The sequence below is a fragment of the Typopeltis vanoorti genome, chromosome 1 (genome assembly GCF_054136105.1).
Source record: "Typopeltis vanoorti isolate ZY-2024b chromosome 1, IOZ_Tvanoo_1.0, whole genome shotgun sequence".
Classification (NCBI taxonomy): Eukaryota; Metazoa; Arthropoda; class Arachnida; order Uropygi; family Thelyphonidae; genus Typopeltis; species Typopeltis vanoorti.
The window spans coordinates 68867743-68885238 of NC_143549.1; the positions used below are offsets into that span (position 1 = coordinate 68867743).

The window sequence follows — 17496 nt, forward strand, 5'->3', positions numbered from 1 at the left end:
GAATTATGCAATGTGTCCACTGTAAAACTTTTATACCGCCATATTTGAGCATGTTCAATTTCAACTACTCTACCTCCCTTTCCACATTGCAGGTTTTTCATGACTCTTTCTATTTCAAGTATGGATATGTATTCTTAACTGCATTCCTGTTGGAAGTTTTCTACTGCCAGCGGACACTGCTTGTTTCATTTAACAGTCTTTCAAAGTAATTTCTCCAAACATCTAGAATATCTTTACCTTCAGTTTTCATGTCACCTTTATCATCTTTGATTCCTTTTATAATTCTCCTCCATTTCTTACCTTTTTAAATAGGTCAAGAATATTTTGCCACTATCCTGATATTTATTTTCTGTATGTGCTTACCAAAGTCTTCCCATGAATTTTGTTTAGCTTTTTACACAGTGTTTCACTTTCTTACATTTTTCCATGGAAGTTTGGTTAATATTAATTATAACAGTTTTAATAAGTTTGTTGCATCTAAGAATGACACTTATATTTCATTCACTTTTTTTTTCAGTGTATAAACCCTAAAAAAAAGAAGAAAAGGAGCTACAAAAATTCTGGAGTGGTAAGTTTTTTGTGTGAATTATGAATTTAATAATTTGGCCACTGTTGAGTTGATCACATGGTATATAGCCTATTTTGTCAAACTAATTTCACCTTCCAGTTGGTAGTATGCTTTATTTGTTCTCCAGAGCAGGAGCTTTATTTTCTATATTTCTTCCTTTCTTCTTGGCCTTTTCCATAATGCACAGCATTATGCATGTCTGAAAGGTGGGGGGGGGGGGTTGCATTATGGGATAATAAGACAGTTAATGTGATATCATTAGCCTCTATACACAAGTTGTCCAGTTGTGAAGATACTTCATGTCATTGTCATACTTTATTTGCTTATACTTGGATAAAGGATTAAACCAGTAATATAATTTCTTGGCATCTTTGATTTACTAGTGTGTAGAGTGCTCCCTATTATTATTAAACACAATAATTCTCAGTGAAGAAACATACATGGAAATTTTATTTTCATATATATCTGTATGTCTGGAGTTGTGGGTACTAAAGAGATTGCTGAGAAGTAGCTTACAGAAATGGGTGTTTGATAACAGTAATATTCTCTATGGTTATCAGCATGGATTTGTTAAAGGGAGATCATGTTTTACTAACTTACTTATATACTATAACAAGGTGACAAATACTTTGGACAGGGGAGATGCATATACAGTGGTATACTTGAATTTTGCAAAAGTTTTATAGGCTGCCGCACAACAATCTGTTAAATAAATTGAAACAGATGGGATTGGATAACAGACTTCTGAGTTGGATCAGTGACTGGCTGTCAGATAGGTGTGAAAATTGTATTTTCACACCTATCTGACATCTTAGGAATATTTGAATATTTAATATTCGTGGAAAAACCTTATCCTCTCTCTTAATCAAGCTGAACTACAGCTAGCCAGTAATCACATTACACATTTACAACAAACACGCATGCGTGATAATGAATAAGAACAATAAATCCTCTCTGTCACGCGAACGTGTAACCTTAGCTACTAGTTGGTTTACAACATTTTTTATGTTCCTTTCAATTTGCATTTACTAGTTTTTTTGTCTTTTCATAAACGCCTTGAAAAAGCCAGACAGTCCGCTGGCAAAACTGGTAGGCTATAATATAAGTTTGTTTTTATGGTCAGCATTAAATAAAATTGTATTTTAATTATAAATGACCAAATATGTTTAATTTAAACATCATAAGTAGCCTTATTTTAAAATAAGGCCACCCCCATAAGATTTACATGAAATTGAGACAGAGATCTTTATTATATTAATTACAGTAACATTTAATACAATCTTCACAATATTAATTTCTGTTGGAAGTGTTTTCTATTTTTAAAGCAGGAAAATCATACTGTTGTCAGAATAAATTATGTATATAATCATTCTGATATCTAACTCAAATGGAAGAATAATAAAATTGTATCATTGCATTCACATTTAGGAAAAAATCTTGCACAAGTGAAATATATATGAAGGCAAAGGAGGTGCAGTTTGAATGTATCTGAAAGAAGTGCAATTTTAGTATATTCATAAAATTCTTCTTCTTCATTCCATAGTCCACAAAGAACTGTACAGTAGAAATTGGGAAATATTCCCCACAGAAATCTTCCACAATCAGTCAGTGATTGAAACTTTGCTTACAGCTCTGTAACTGAAGCACCTGTCCAATTTTTTTATACTGTTTATCTAGTTTATTCTAGGCCTGCCTCTCCTTTTTTTTGAATTCCTGGAAAAAGTTCTTCAAGAACTTGCATTGGTAGACCATTTGATTTGCTGATGTGATCAAGCCACATAGGTTGTTTCCTTCAAATCTTAGTTAAGATGTTATCTCTTGGACTGGTATAAGAACTGATTCTTTGCCTTACTGTCTGACATCTGACACAACTCAAATCAAAGACCACTAATGAATTATTTAAAACAAATCTTGCTTCTGCTCTTTCTGAAATCCCTGCTGACTCTCTTGATCCTGATACCAGCAGTCTTCAAGGACAGTCATTGAAGCAGCTGAAAATATTCTAGAAAGAAAATCATGAAGATGAAGGTCACTAGTGGTGTACCACAGGGGTCAGTTTGGGACCATTGTTGTTCAATTTACATGTTAATGATATTTGGATGGATTTAACTATGCAGATATTTGCAGATTATTCAAAATTGGGGAAAGCAATGCAGAGTCAAGCAGATGTTATGGCCTTGCTTGAATAGATTTGATGAATGGGTAGGTAAGTGAAACTGTCAGTTCAATGTTGCAAAGTGTAAGGTTTTGAGATTTGGTAAGCAATGGTGGGATGCAAAGTATATACTTGGTGGGAGAGTACAGGAGATGAGAGATCTGGGAGTGGTGGTGAACAAGGACCTGAAATTCAGGGCCTACATTGCATAAGTTGTGAAGGCATCACATCAGATAATGACAATGATGCAGAGAACTCTGACATGCAGAAATAAAGAAGTTCTGACACCATTGTTTTTAAGTCCTTGATCAGGCTCCATATAGATTATTGTGCACAGATTTGGTTACTGGGCTTTCATAGTGACAAGGATATGTTGGAAAGGGTCCAGAGAAGATTCACAAAGGAGTTTAGTATTCTTTGGAATGTGGAGTATGAGCACAGATTGAACGTCAATTGCAAAGGCTCATGAAGATAAGATATGATAAGATAAAATAAGAGAGTGAGTAATTGACAGGTATCAGAAAGTAATGTATGGAGGTGATTTACAAGAAAGAGAAAAACGCGTGGTTCTATGTTTGTGAGATTGTTGTTTAATTTGTATAATAATAATAATATTGAGAATAGGGGTTGAGAATAACTGATACAAAATTGAATCCCTGCAGGCTGATTTAAACAGACTGGTTCTATTGGCAAATGAAAATGAGTATCAGTTTAATGATGACAAGTGTAAGGTTATGCAGTTTAGACTGAGAGCATTTCATGATACTGTATATATTAATGAGGATTTGCTATAAATGGTTCCTGGTAAGAAAATCAGCATGTGCTCTGAGAGAATACAGAGCAAAAAGTAAGAAAGTGAAGCAATGTGTAAAACTAACTAAACAAAGTCATGGGAAGACTTTGGTAAGACCACAGAAAATAAATATCAGGAAGGTGACTATTGAAAAGCTTAGAAATGGAAGAAAGAGTATAGTAAAAGCAATAGGAGATGATAAAGTAACATGAAAACTAAAGACGAAGATATTCTAGATGTCTGAAGCATGAGAGACAAGCATTGATGATATAGTTGTTGAAAACATTAAAGAAGAAGAAGAATATATTCAGGAGTACATAACAATACTTGAGGAAGGAAATGCCATCAAAAACCTGAAATGTGAAAAGGCAGCTCTGTAGATGATATTCAACAAATTCTCAAATAATGAGATATAAAAGTTTTACAGTGGCTATGTTACATAATTCAGAAGGCCTTGTCAGAGGTCAAATTTCGGATAATTGCTGTAAAGCTCTCATAGTATCCACCTACAAAAAGGGGAAATAAAGCAATGTGAGAATTACAGAGGAATTTCCCTACTAAGTACTCCAGGTAAAATTTATGCAGCATACTTGAGATGAGGTTTAAAAAAAATTGTAAAGAGAAATGTGGAGAAGAACATGCTGGGCTCAAGACAAACGTCTTGAGCCCAGCATGTTCTTCTCCACATTTCTCTTTACAATTTTTTTTTAACAAAGGTTAACAGTATCAGATTTCCTCATCCTGTTAACAAAAGTTAACAAAGACAAAAGTTTAACATTACACAACTCAAATCAAAGACCACTAAAGAATTATTTAAAACAAATCTTGCTTCTGCTCTTTCTGAAATCCCTGCTGACTCTCTTGATCCTAATACCAACAGTCTTCAAGGACAGTCATTGAAGCAGCTGAAAATATTCTAGAAAGAAAATCCAGTATTAATAAACCTTGAATTACCCAAGGTTTATTAATACTGAGTAATTCAAGGTTAATACTGGATAAACATTGAATTACCCAGTATTAATAAACCTTGGGTAATTCAAGGTTTATTAATACTAGATAAACCTTGAATTACCCAAGAAATATTACAGCTTTGTGATCAGCAGAGAATATTATGACCACTTCGGCACATTGGGACCAACAATGAACAGTTATAATTATCTGAACAGACAGGTTAAAAATGAGGTGAAGTTTGCAAAATATAAATGGTTATTCAAAGAATGCAAAGAAATTGAGGATAATCTTCAAAAGAATAGCCATACAACAGCATATGAAATAATTAAGGAATAAATAAAACCTTTTGCTCGTAAGAGCTGGATAATTGAGGATGTGGATGAAACAAATATTACTGATCATGAAAATATATTAAAAACATGGTATTTCATGTGTGATGAAAGCTTGGACCAACAAAATTTAGAGGGAGTTGTTCCAATGATAACATTGAACAGTGATTATCCTGTACATAGAAAAGATGTAGAAAGAGCCATCTTGAGATCAAACAAAATAAGAAAAAGCAGCAGAAATTGACATATTCCAGCAGAACTACTTAAAGAAGGGTAGAACCTATTATTAGTGCAGATCACATTGCCAGCAGGTGTGGAATATTTCTTTGCTGACTGAGATCTGGCCAAAAGACTGGTGGCTACTTATACTTACCCCCATTCAAAAAAAAAAAAAAGGAAATAACAAAAAAAATGCAATAATTTTAGGACAATTAGCTTAATCAGCCACCCAAGCAAAATATTTTTGAACATCTTACTCTTACATATTGAAGTATAAATTGAATATTTGATAAGAAATTGACTTGATGAAAGTGATTACTACAGTGGAAATGTGCTGGGAGTGTGATTCTTCTTGTCTGGGGTTGTCACTGTATAGATTTTTTTTATGATGTTTTGAGGATATCCATTTTCATGGGAAAACTTGAAAAAGAAATTCTCTCCACAATCTCCCCTAGACCATCTACATGGTGGAGATATGTTGACAATATCTTCATTATATGGCAAGACAGCTTAGAAAACCTAAAATCTTTTGTGGATAAAATCAACTCAATACGTAACAAGATAAAATTCACTCTGGAAGTGGAAAACAACAACCAACTGCATTTTTTAGACATTTTGATAAAGTAACAATCAAACATTGTCAAATTATCTATTTACAGAAAGCCCACAGATACTGGAAGATATCTTCATTATACTTCAGACCATCACAAGACACACAAACTGAGCATTATCCACATGAAATATAGGGCCAGAAAGTTTATATCAGAGGAGGAGGATACTCAGACTGAACTCTCACTAATAGCCAACACATTATTACAAAATGGATATCCTCAAAACATCATAAAAAAATATCTATACAGTGACAAGAAGAATCACACTCCCAGCACATTTCCACTGTAGTGATCCCTTTCATCAAGTCAATTTCTTATCAAATAGCAAGAATACTAAGCGTCTACAACATCAGAGTGGTCTTCAAACCAACCACCAGCATCAGACAAGTTTTAGGATCCCCAAAAGATAAGGTACCTTTCTACAAATATTCAGGAGTATATTACATTCCCTGCTCCTGTGGTCTTTCTTTCTTGCCTACATAGGACAAACTTCACAGAGTTTAGAAATCAGACAAAAAGAACATGTTGGTGATGTAAACCACAATAGAAGTATCTCTTCCGGCTTAGCACATCATTTCTGTACATCTAACCACACGATAGAGTGGCAAAACAGCTCCATGCCATGTCTCGATGACGACTACAGACATCGTTTATTCAAGGAAACCACAATAGTGTCAGTAACTGGCGGAAACCTCAACAGAAATCAGAGTGTAATTCTAAACAGTTCGTGGAAAAACCTTATCCTCTCTCTCTCTCTTAATCAAGCTGAACTACAGCTAGCCAGTAATCACATTTTCGGTGGCCCGAAAAAGTTTGGCAACCTATGATCTAAACTAATATATGTTGGATTAAGATTACTGTATTTGCTGGCATATAAGACACACTTTTTTTCTTTGAAAATAGGTCTGGAAAACAGGGTGCATCTTATACGTTGATACTCAGTTTTTTATTGCTTTCATTTCTGGAAATTTTCTCTGTTCCGAGTTACGCAATTTCTTTCTTGCTTCCTTGCGGTGTGTCAGAGCATTTCAGTTATGGATAGATAAAATTTGGTCTAGGTGCCCTAGCAGACTGTTGAAGAAGCCTTCCCTGCTAGTATGGGATCAGTTTCGTTCTCACAGAACAGAACAGAAGATATTAAAAATAAACTCAAGGAATTGAAAACTCAGCTAGCTGTAATTCCAGGAGGTCTAACTAGTCAGCTTCAACCTTTAGATGTATTTATTAATAAACCATTTAAGGGATTTATGAAGGAGAAGTGGAACAGCTGAATGCAGTCTTCAGATTTTGAGGTTACGCCATCAGGAAGAAGGAAGAGACCTAGCATTTCACAAGTTTGTGAGTGGGTCAAAGCTTCATAGGATGCTGAGACACTGGTTAAATCATTTAAGAAGTGTGGCATTAGTAATGCCACATTACTAATGCCACACTGGATGGTAAAGAGGACAATTTGTTGTATGAGGACTCAGATTCTAATTTAGAAGCGGTTTCAAGTGTCTCTTCATTTAGCTCTGGACTTGAATTTCTGGGTTTTGACGAAGATTAAAAGGTGAGTACTCTTTCCTAGTTAGATTAGGTATTTGTTGAAAGTAGATCTACTTATTACTTTATATTTGAAATACTGTAAATTCATTATAATATTCAGTGATATTAAGTGATGTTAATAATGTGTAAAATGCTAAAAATGTGTACAAAAAAGTGGGTGCGTCTTATACGCTGGCAAATATGGTAGCTTGCTTGTTTTCATGTGTTGATAATTACGATATTCTAATTAATTGAATTAATATTTTCTTAATTCCTAAGGTAAAACTGATGCAAATAAATATGGAACAAGAGTTCACTTTCTTGGATTATATTAAAGGAGGGTAAGAATTCGTAATTTTTGTGCATTTATGAAATCAGAAATAAACATTGAGTATATAATATTAATTTGATAATATCACATTATATAGCTATTCACAGTAAAATAATAAAGTGCTTTTTTTTATGAAATTATGAGGGTGGTCTGAAAAGTTCTCAGCCTAACAATGAAAAAACAAATTTATAATTTCAAAATTATTTTTATTTTTCAACATAATCTCCCTTAACACTAATACATTGATTCCAGCGATGCTCGAGCACCATTATCCCATCCCTGTAGTGGTTCTCAGTAAGATCTGCAAAATATCCCTCTACAGCTGCAATCATTGATTTGAAGAAAAACGCTGATTAGCGAGGAAGAGTTTTAGTTTTGGGAAGAGATAGAAGTCAGAGGGAGCCAAATCTGGGGAATAGGGTGTATGTTTCAACAATTCATAGTGTAGATCCCTTAATTTTCCCATTGCCAAAACACCTTTGTGGGTAGGTGCATTGTCCCGATGAAAGATGATTTTTTACTTCTGCAAACGGTATTTTCTCACGAATTTTTTTATCTAGTCTGGTTACAAGATCGGAATAATATTCCCTGGTTATTGTTTTACCATTTTCAAGATAATTAATAAACAAAATACCTTTAGCAGCCCAAAACACCAATGCCATGACCTTTCCTGCTGATGGAACCAACTTTGTCTTCTTTGGTGCTGAACAACTGGCTTCTGTCCACTGTTTTGACTACTGTTTGGATTCTGGTGTGTAATGGTGAATCCAAGTCTCATCCATAGTAATAAATTGATGCAAAAATCAGTTTTATTCTTGTTAAAATGCTCCAAGCACTGTTCATAGATTTTCATGCAAGTGCATTTTTGATCGGCTGTGAACGGCACCCATCTTACACAAAGCTTTTTCATTTGCAATTCTTCATGCAAAATGTATCCTACACGTTCTTTTGAAATGCCTATAGTCTCAGCAATTCCACCCACTTTGACTCACCGGTCATCCAATACCACATTGTGCACTTGATCAATGATTTCTGGTGCTGTTACACTTTTTGGACGTCCTTCACATGGATCATCTTCAAGGCTGGTACGGCCACGATTTGGCAGTCCATTTCTTAATTGACGAAAACGAAGAACAATGCTCATAAAGAATATTATTTATTTATTTTTTTTTAAATAACGAAACCTGTGGTGAGATCATAATTAAAAGAAACACACGTATTAACCACAATGAAAATTATTTACTTGTAAATATTTCATCCTAAGTATCTTAGGACATCATCAGAAAATTACCAACGGAAAAATGGGTAGTCAATTTATCTAACCGTCCACTAACAACAGACAAATTAAATGTCCTAGCAAGAGGCCATAAATTTGCGATTTCACCAAAATCTTTCCCATATTTAGACTTCATACATAATATAGAAAGAAACGTCAACCATCTCTCCAGTATTGAAGCAATAGACTTCGTTTTGAGGTAGCTAAAGTGATCTACAATGCCAAATCTTCGGAATTAAATATCCCACCATCAGAATTGAAAGCTATTATATCTTTAAAACGTAATAAAAATGTAATCATTACCAGTGCTGATAAAGGAAATACCACTGTGGTTCTTGATACAAATTCATATGACCAAAAAATGAATTTACTTCTTCGAGATTGTAATACTTATGCCAAATTGAATTATGATTATAAAAAATGTCAACTCAGAAAATTAAATAAGCTACTTAATGAAATTTCCTCCCTAGATGAAGAAACAATCAAAAAACTTAAGACATACCATGCCAGGCCTCCTAGAATTTATGGCTTACCTAAGCTACACAAAACTAATGTTCCACTGAGACCCGTCATAGACTGTATCAGCAGTCCAACTTACAAGTTATCAAGGTTCTTATCTAACCTTCTCCGTCCTCACATAGGCCACTCAGTCCCTTCAATCAAAAATTCTACAGAGTTTCATACAAAAATGAAGGACATTCAACTTTCAAAAACTGACTTGTTAATCAGCTTCGACATTGTCTCCCTCTTCACAAACATTCCCCCATAAAGAAACAATAGAATTACTAACTCAAAAATTTCCGTCTGATATAGTTGAATTGTTCAAGTTTGTTATTGCATCAGGTTACTTCACCTGGAAAGGTCAAATTTACAAGCAAGAAGAAGGAACAGCAATGGGATCTTCTTTATCACCAAACCTAGCAAACTTGTTTCTAGAACACCTTGAGAAAAAAATATTCACATTTGAACCCAAACCAAAAATTTGATTAAGATATGTCGACGACGTATTTGCAGTCTGAGATCATCCCGAATATGAATTACAACTGTTTCTAGATAAAATTAACCTTCTTCATCATCGCATCAACTTTACGTTAGGAAAAGAATCTCCACAGGGTATCTCCTTTTTGGATTTACACATTCAAAGAAAAGAAGACTGTTCCATCACTACGTCTGTCTTTCGCAAGCCTACATTCACAATTCTTCCGCTCATCATCCATCTCAGAAATCTGGCATTATTAAATCACTAGTTTCCAGAGCACACAAATTCTGTCCTCTGAAGAATCTCTAAACCAAGAGATCTAAATCAAAACTTCAGCCATCCTAAATGGATATAATCCTAAAACAACTCAAGAAATCATCAGTCACTTTTCCACACATCAAACCAGACAAGACGTCCATAGGATTCCCATACCTTACGTCAAAAGCATATCCGAACGTCTTTCTAAAATTATGTAGAAATACAATTTTCCCACTACTTACAAACCTATCAACCAAATTTACACTTGTTACCTTCTCCTAAGGACAAACTCTCACCTTTGATGTTGCCTGGAGTTTATAAGATTCCATGCTCATGCAAATTGTTTTACTTTGGACAGACAGGTAGGGCTGTTCAGAAATGCATCTCGGAACATCAAGACCACATTTGTCATTTTAAACCGCAGAAATCTGGCCTCTCTCAACACAGAATTGAAAATCCAAGGCATAGGATCCATTGGGGAAAACTTTTACATACATCTTTATATAAACATGAACGTTTATATAAAGAAAGTTTTGAAGCCCTACTACACAGACCAAATTTAAACCGCAACGTTCTTGCTATTCCTAAAGTATGAGAAATTGTCATACAGAATTGTGTAAAATAATTATTATTAGTTTTTTTTTTTTTTTTACTTCTGTAACACGTTACGCACGTTTAATGAGATTCTATTGTAATCATGCCTCCCTAACTGTATGTTATTCCTATTATTGTTTAAACTACTGTACTGATGATGTACTGATACTTAGGATGAAATATTTACAAGTAAATAATTTTCACAGTGGTTAATACGTGTGTTTCTTTTAATTAATTAAAAAATTTTATAACCACACGATACTCGATTTTATCCATTTCAAGGGATACAGACAACACTTTTTCTTTCAACAGCTGTATAAAACAAACTACTTGATAGAATGACTTGCAATTTCACGTGGATGCTTATGACCAACTTAGAAAAAAATGTACCAACTTAGAAAAAAAAATTGTGCCAGTAGTGTTGCCATCTATGGTCGAGACTGAGAACTTTTCAGACCATCCTCATAAGTAATTTTATAATATAAGTAAGAAGTCTAGTGCCTGAAAGTTTATTGGTACCATAACATCTGCTGGAAGCTCTGTTAGTCACAAGTAAATAATCAATATCCAATTCCAAAGAATAGTTCAATATGAACTATACAGAATATACCATTATTTAAAATAATGAGTCAAAATATTACAGTAACTTTTTGATATAATAAAACAATTGCTGGTACATACATACATCTTCAAGGCTCACCATTCCTAATTGGGTTCTGGGGGCAACAGCTACAAGAGGAACTTCCAATGGTCACGATCCTCTGCCACCAAGCTCAGGTGTTCTGGTTGGATTCCCAAACGTGTCCACCCAAGGTTTTGAATATAATCTATCCAGCGAGTCCTTGCCCTTCCACGTGGCCTCCCACCCTCTGGCTTGGCAAAGAGGGCCTGCTAAGGGAGCCTCTCGTGGCATTCTGACTAGGTGCCCATACCAACGTAGCTGTGATCTCTCAACATGGAGAAGCAGCGGTTGAGTATTGAGGGTTTCCCGAATTGCAGAGCTTCTGATTCTGTTGAGTTGTCAGCCCCATAACCCACTCGAAGGAACCTCATTTCAGCTGCTTGGATTCATGTCCTCATTCTTTCGGTCATTGCCCAACTCTCATGACCATATGTGAGGATGGGGACATAGACTGTATTGAAGACAGCCAGCTTTGCCTTCTGGCTTAACTCTTGCTTCAATACTACTGAACGGCCAAGCTCCCGCAATATTGAGCTTGCTAAGCCAATTCGAGTATCTAGCTCTACTTCCCACTTTCCATCATTCGTGAATATGGACCCAAGGTATTTAAACTTCTCCACCTGCCTCATTGGGATTTCACTTACATGTAGAGTACACTGGGATGGTTGTCTTGAGACCACAGATGTTTTAGTTTTGGCCAAACTGATCTTCATTCTGGCATCTGCACAAACAGCTACAAACCTATCCAGGGTCCGCTGGAGGTTATCTGTGGAAGAGCTAAGCAGAACTAGGTTATCTGCAAAAAGCAGACGTCCAATGCTACATCTTCCCATTCTGACACACTCACTGCCTCAACTGTGCCTATCAATCCAGTCCATAAATATTATGAAAAGGAGGAGTGACAGAACACACCCTTGGCAGAGGCCAACGGAGACTGTGTAAGGTTCAGACTTTGTGCTGTTTACCCTGATACAAAACTGTGGGTATTCATACAGGGACTTGATGGCAGCTAATAGTTGGCCATCCACTCCATACTCCTGTACTACTTGCTGAAGCTTATCCTGAGGAACCCAGTCATATGCCTTCTCCAAGTCCACAAAACATGTATAGACATTCTTGGCATATTCCCAAGATTTCTCAAAGACTTGCCTTAAAGTGAAGATTTGGTCAGTTGTGCTTCTACCAGGATGAAAGCCACATTGTTCTTCCTGACTCAACTATGACTCAACTATGCTCCTGCACCGTCTTTCCAAGCACGTAGCATACACTTTCCCAGGCAGGCTGAGCAGAGAGATGCCACGATAGTTACTGCAATCCTTCTGGTCTCCCTTCTTGACTGGTATTATTATGCCTGTCTGCCATTGCTTTGGTGCTCGCCCAGATATCCAAGCAGCCTGACACACTCGTGTCAGCTAGAGAACACCATCTCGATTTAAGACTTTTAACATTTCGGGCCGAATTTCATCATCGCCAGCAGCTTTGCCCGATTTTAGCGATTTTATTGCTAACTGTACCTCTTCTGCTGTGAGACTAGTCATTGCCCCAATCTGCACCTCTTGGATGTCAACAACTGCTGGGTCACCTGGGTTAAGAAGGCTCTCAAAGTATTCCCTCCATCTGTGGAAGATATCCTTCTCGGTTGTTAAAAGTGCACCATTAGAGGCCTTAATTGCCCTTGCTGTGCACGATTTCCTCCCTCGAAGGTGGCAGATGGTCTGCCAGAATACTTTGTTTGCATTTGCATAGGATGAGTCTAATCTAATCTTTATCCAAAGGATTGCTGGTTATCTTTTAATTTATATTCACAACACATATTGCATAGCATTATGCAAAATCCGTTAAGAAATATATGAGTGCCGCATATTTACACTGATGATACTCAAATAATGCCAGAAGGTCAATTGAGTATTATCAAAATAAGTATGGACCAGTCATGTGGGAAGCATTTAGTTCCGGCAGAACTGCTTTTTACATCACAGGATGATTCATTTTTGTCTTATATAGCATTGTTCTTAGCAAAGTAAGTCTTCTAAATTCAGGAATGAGATCCTTCATTTTGTTAATTATTTATAGAGTCTACACATGTTTTCCACTAACATTTACAGGTTTCTTCCATAGGTTTATGTATTTGGCCTTTTTTCATTATGCTGCATGCATGAAAACTAAGTTTGTATATATTTTATTAACAAAGTATACACACACACACACACATGCACAACATATAAAATAAATTTGTATTAAAGTAATAGTGACCCTTTTACTCTCTCACTCACACACACACACACATTCATAACCTTAAAATAGTGATTCTTTTCGCATTAAATACAAGATATCTGCAAAGGCAAAAATTAACATATTTAATCAGAGACTCAAATTCTATTCACAGTAAACTTGGCAATCTTGCTCTGAAAAATCAAAACACAAATTTTTGATTAATCATTAAGTTTACTAAGGGAAACTTCAGCAACAAATTTTCTTGCACTCAAGCACACAAGAAAATGACAACTCATTCCCCTGTCAACTCTCCCTTATTATTATTATTACCCAAGACCTCATGGAGTCAAAGACTCATCTAGGAGGTCCTTTTATCGTACACACCATTCATCATACCATGCTTTAAACACACCTCAAATTCTCTGCAGACACCATACTCTCAGGCAAGGCATTCAAATCATTCACAATTCTGCATGCAAAAAAACCTGCTTCTCACTCCCCTCCTCATACCCCCCTTTATACAATTTCCAGGGATGACCTCTGGTTCTCCCCTGATCTCCCACTGTTTTCTATAGAACCTCTCCAACATTGATCCTATAACAGCCCCTTACTAACTATTTGTAGGTCTTTACTCTTCCTCCTATCCACTAGACTCTGTAAATTGCATTTTCTCAATCTTTCCTCATATTCGACATTCCATAGGTCAGAAACTACTTTAATCAGTCGCCTCTGGACCCTTTCTAACATCTCTTCATCCTTTTGAAAACCAGGTGACCAAATCTGGCACCTGGTTTTCAAAAGTCCTTATTCACTAACACCCCAAGATCTCTTATTTCCTCCACCTCCCACAATATATCCCCACCAAGCATAAATTCTGCATCCGATCTTTGTTTCCCAAATTTTAAAACCTTACATTTTGCAACATTGAACCGACATCCTCATTCCTGTACCCAATTGCTCAATTTATTCAAGTCTTCTTGTAAGGTCACAACATCTTCTCTACTCTTCACAGTTCATCCACACTTTGCATCATATGCAAACAACTGAATATCTCCATCCAAATCTTTGCCAATATCATTATTATGCAAGTTAAACAGTAATGGCCCTAAAACAGATCCCTGAGGCACACCACTAGTGGCCTTTCTTTTCTGGGATGTTGCAACCCTGTTCACAACTTGCTTAATATTCTTTCATCTGTTCCATTATTTATGTCTCTCTCTCTACATATATATAAATCTATCTTCTCTCTTGTGTCCATCAACTGTTCATTTCCATATCAAAAGTCGAGCATACACTCTGACTGCATTAAATGTTGCCACAACAGCCTATTATCACAGACAGCAAAGAGAATTTTTTTAGTAATGACAGACTGTTATGTTGGTTTGCAGTTTCTTTTCCACTTGATGTTGAACTTGAAGTTTCTTTTCCACCTGAAACTAACCATATCTTCTGTAAACAAAGCATGTTAAGATATTTAATTATCTTAACAATTTGTTTTCCTCATTTATATAGTATTTTACCCAAGTTCTGATCTTTTTCTCTGATTATTTCATTACACTCAGTATAAAAAACACCTACAGGTATTTTAATTTCAAAGAGGTAGAAAAGTATGTATATCTTGCCGGTTATTCATGCTTGCTGCTAAATGATAAAGCTATTTCTTCTTGTGACATAGTCATGAGGCACAGTTAGGCTTAACAGCCTCACTAATCAGCTAACATTAGTGAAACTACAAGCACTTCTGCTATTTTTTTCTTCTTACAGTAAAATATAGCTTTAACATAATTTTATCAGCATAATGATATTTTTATACATATTTTATTCCAGTTTCAATTATCTAAACTAACCATGTCTTCTGTAAACAAAATCATGTTAAGATATTTAATTATCTTAACAATTTGTTTTCTTCATTTATATAGTATTTTACACAATCTCTGATATTTTTCGTAGAAAACCGATCACAAGCGGCCTTAGCTTCTTGAAAACTAATTTATTGGAACTGGAAAGGGAACTTATGCCCTCCTCTTGAAATGTCATTCAGGAGTTTGATTAGGTTTATATGAGTTGTTTACAGCATTTATTGCTATAAATGTTGATATGTATTTTACAACATATGGCTGCCTGATCTATTGAAGCTTTCTAAATAAACTTCAAATATTACTCTAAATCCATCATCATTCCCTACATCCAGGGCACCTCAGAAAAAATTACCAAAATCCTAAAAAAAAAAAAACATGACTTGACCTCTTGTTACAGACCATGTAGAAAATTGGCATCCCTTATCTGCTGCACTAAAGACCAACCACTTCCTCTAGACCTACCTGGTGTATACCAGGTCCCTTGCAGCTATAAGCTGTCCTACTTTGGCCAAACAGGCAGGACAGCGAATATCAGAATTTCAAAACACAAGGACTACATCAGGTTTCACCAGTACAGCCACTCTGGGCTGACAGACCATGTTATGGATACACGCCACAGAATACGGTGGAAGAAAGCCACAATAATACACTGCAGCAAGTTCAAATTTGAAAGACTATTCATGGAATCAGCCTCAGCCCTAAGAAACATACCAAACCTCAACAAATTTGGATGCGTGAGACTGTCCCAAATTTAGGAGACGTACATCTTGAGAACTTCAGCCCAACGGCCAAGAATACCTAATATAGCCCACTAGGGGGGGGGGGGGTCACCATCAGGACTTTAGGAAAAACAGTAGCTTCTTCGCTTCTTCCTCATTTGCTGTTTGTAGTACCTACGTGCACGTGTCTTTATCTTAAGTTCCCATGAAGATGGCAGCGTGACATTGCCAAAATATTGGAAATATATATTAAAGTTTAATTTAATTTATATTCTAGTATACGTTGTGAATGCCTTAAGTTATTTAGTAATCATAAATAAACTCATGCAAGTATCAAAAGTTTGAGATTCAGTGGTTTTGATTTATAGGAAATTTTTGATTTAGTGATCACATAATGTGAAGAAGCATAAAATTACTTTTATCAACTTAGAAATCATACTCATTTTTGTGCCAACAGGTATCTTTATTAGGCTTGCTGAATGTTACACAAATTAAACTACAGAAGGTAAATACATCACATTAAGTAATGAGAGAATACAATGGATGATAAAATTAAACTAAACAATAAATGCATAAGGTAGGTGCACTAGTTTGTACCTCATGCTCTGTAATCTAATGCATGTTATATTATGGTGATAGTTCCACTACATAAAGTGCTACTTAGGCCTCATTTGGATTTCTGTGAACAGATCTGGCATGATATTGATGATACGGAAACATTAGAGAGAGAGTGCAAAGGTGAATAACTAAGACTGTTTCAGGACTGAAATATTGAGTATGAGAACAGATTGAGAGAATGTGGTCTTCTGAGTTTAGTGGATAGAAGGAAGAGGAGGAAAAGGTGATTTGATGGATAGGAGGAGGAGGAACAGGTGATATGATTGAGAGCAATATAAGTTGGTGAGAGAGCCTATGCAATAGATACAGGGGAATTATTGCATAATATAATCGGTAATGTGAGAATGAGAGATCATCCTTGGAAAATATATGATTTGAGTGAAAAGATAGAAAGGAATTTTTTTTGCTTAGTGGATGGTGAATGAGTGGGATGCATTATCAGAGCAGGAAATGAGTGCTCCAACATGGAATGTTTTGTTAGATTAGATGTCAGATTTTTGATGAATAAAGACCAAACCTGGTTCAAAATCAATCCTTGGTTTTTATTGCACTGCATAAAAGTGTGGAGAATTTCATAAGCCTCTTTGAATTTTCACAAAACAGCTATGTTTCATGTTAGGATTTTCTGTTTTTTGCCAAAGTACTAGATGTTCGTCATTGGTTGTGTGAAAAACTACAGCAATCCCTCGATGAGTGTGCCTAATGCGTTCTTTAAAACAGGCGCATTAATTGAAAACGCACTAATTGAATATAATAACCTATGGGAAGAAGTTTAATCATTCCTCAAATTTCTTTATTTAACCGTATTTTTTTTGT

At 35.6% G+C, this 17496-nt stretch overlaps 1 protein-coding gene across 1 annotated transcript in view; it reads left to right on the forward strand.

Moving 5' to 3' along the window:
* Window positions 1-17496, forward strand: part of LOC150110067 (copine-8-like) — a 301155-nt gene that overhangs the window by 228355 nt on the left and 55304 nt on the right. Inside the window, exons 11-12 of the mRNA XM_090406591.1 lie at window positions 518-568; window positions 7430-7491. Coding sequence (XP_090262717.1) covers window positions 518-568; window positions 7430-7491 — 113 coding nt within the window. The remainder of the gene's footprint in view (window positions 1-517; window positions 569-7429; window positions 7492-17496) is intronic.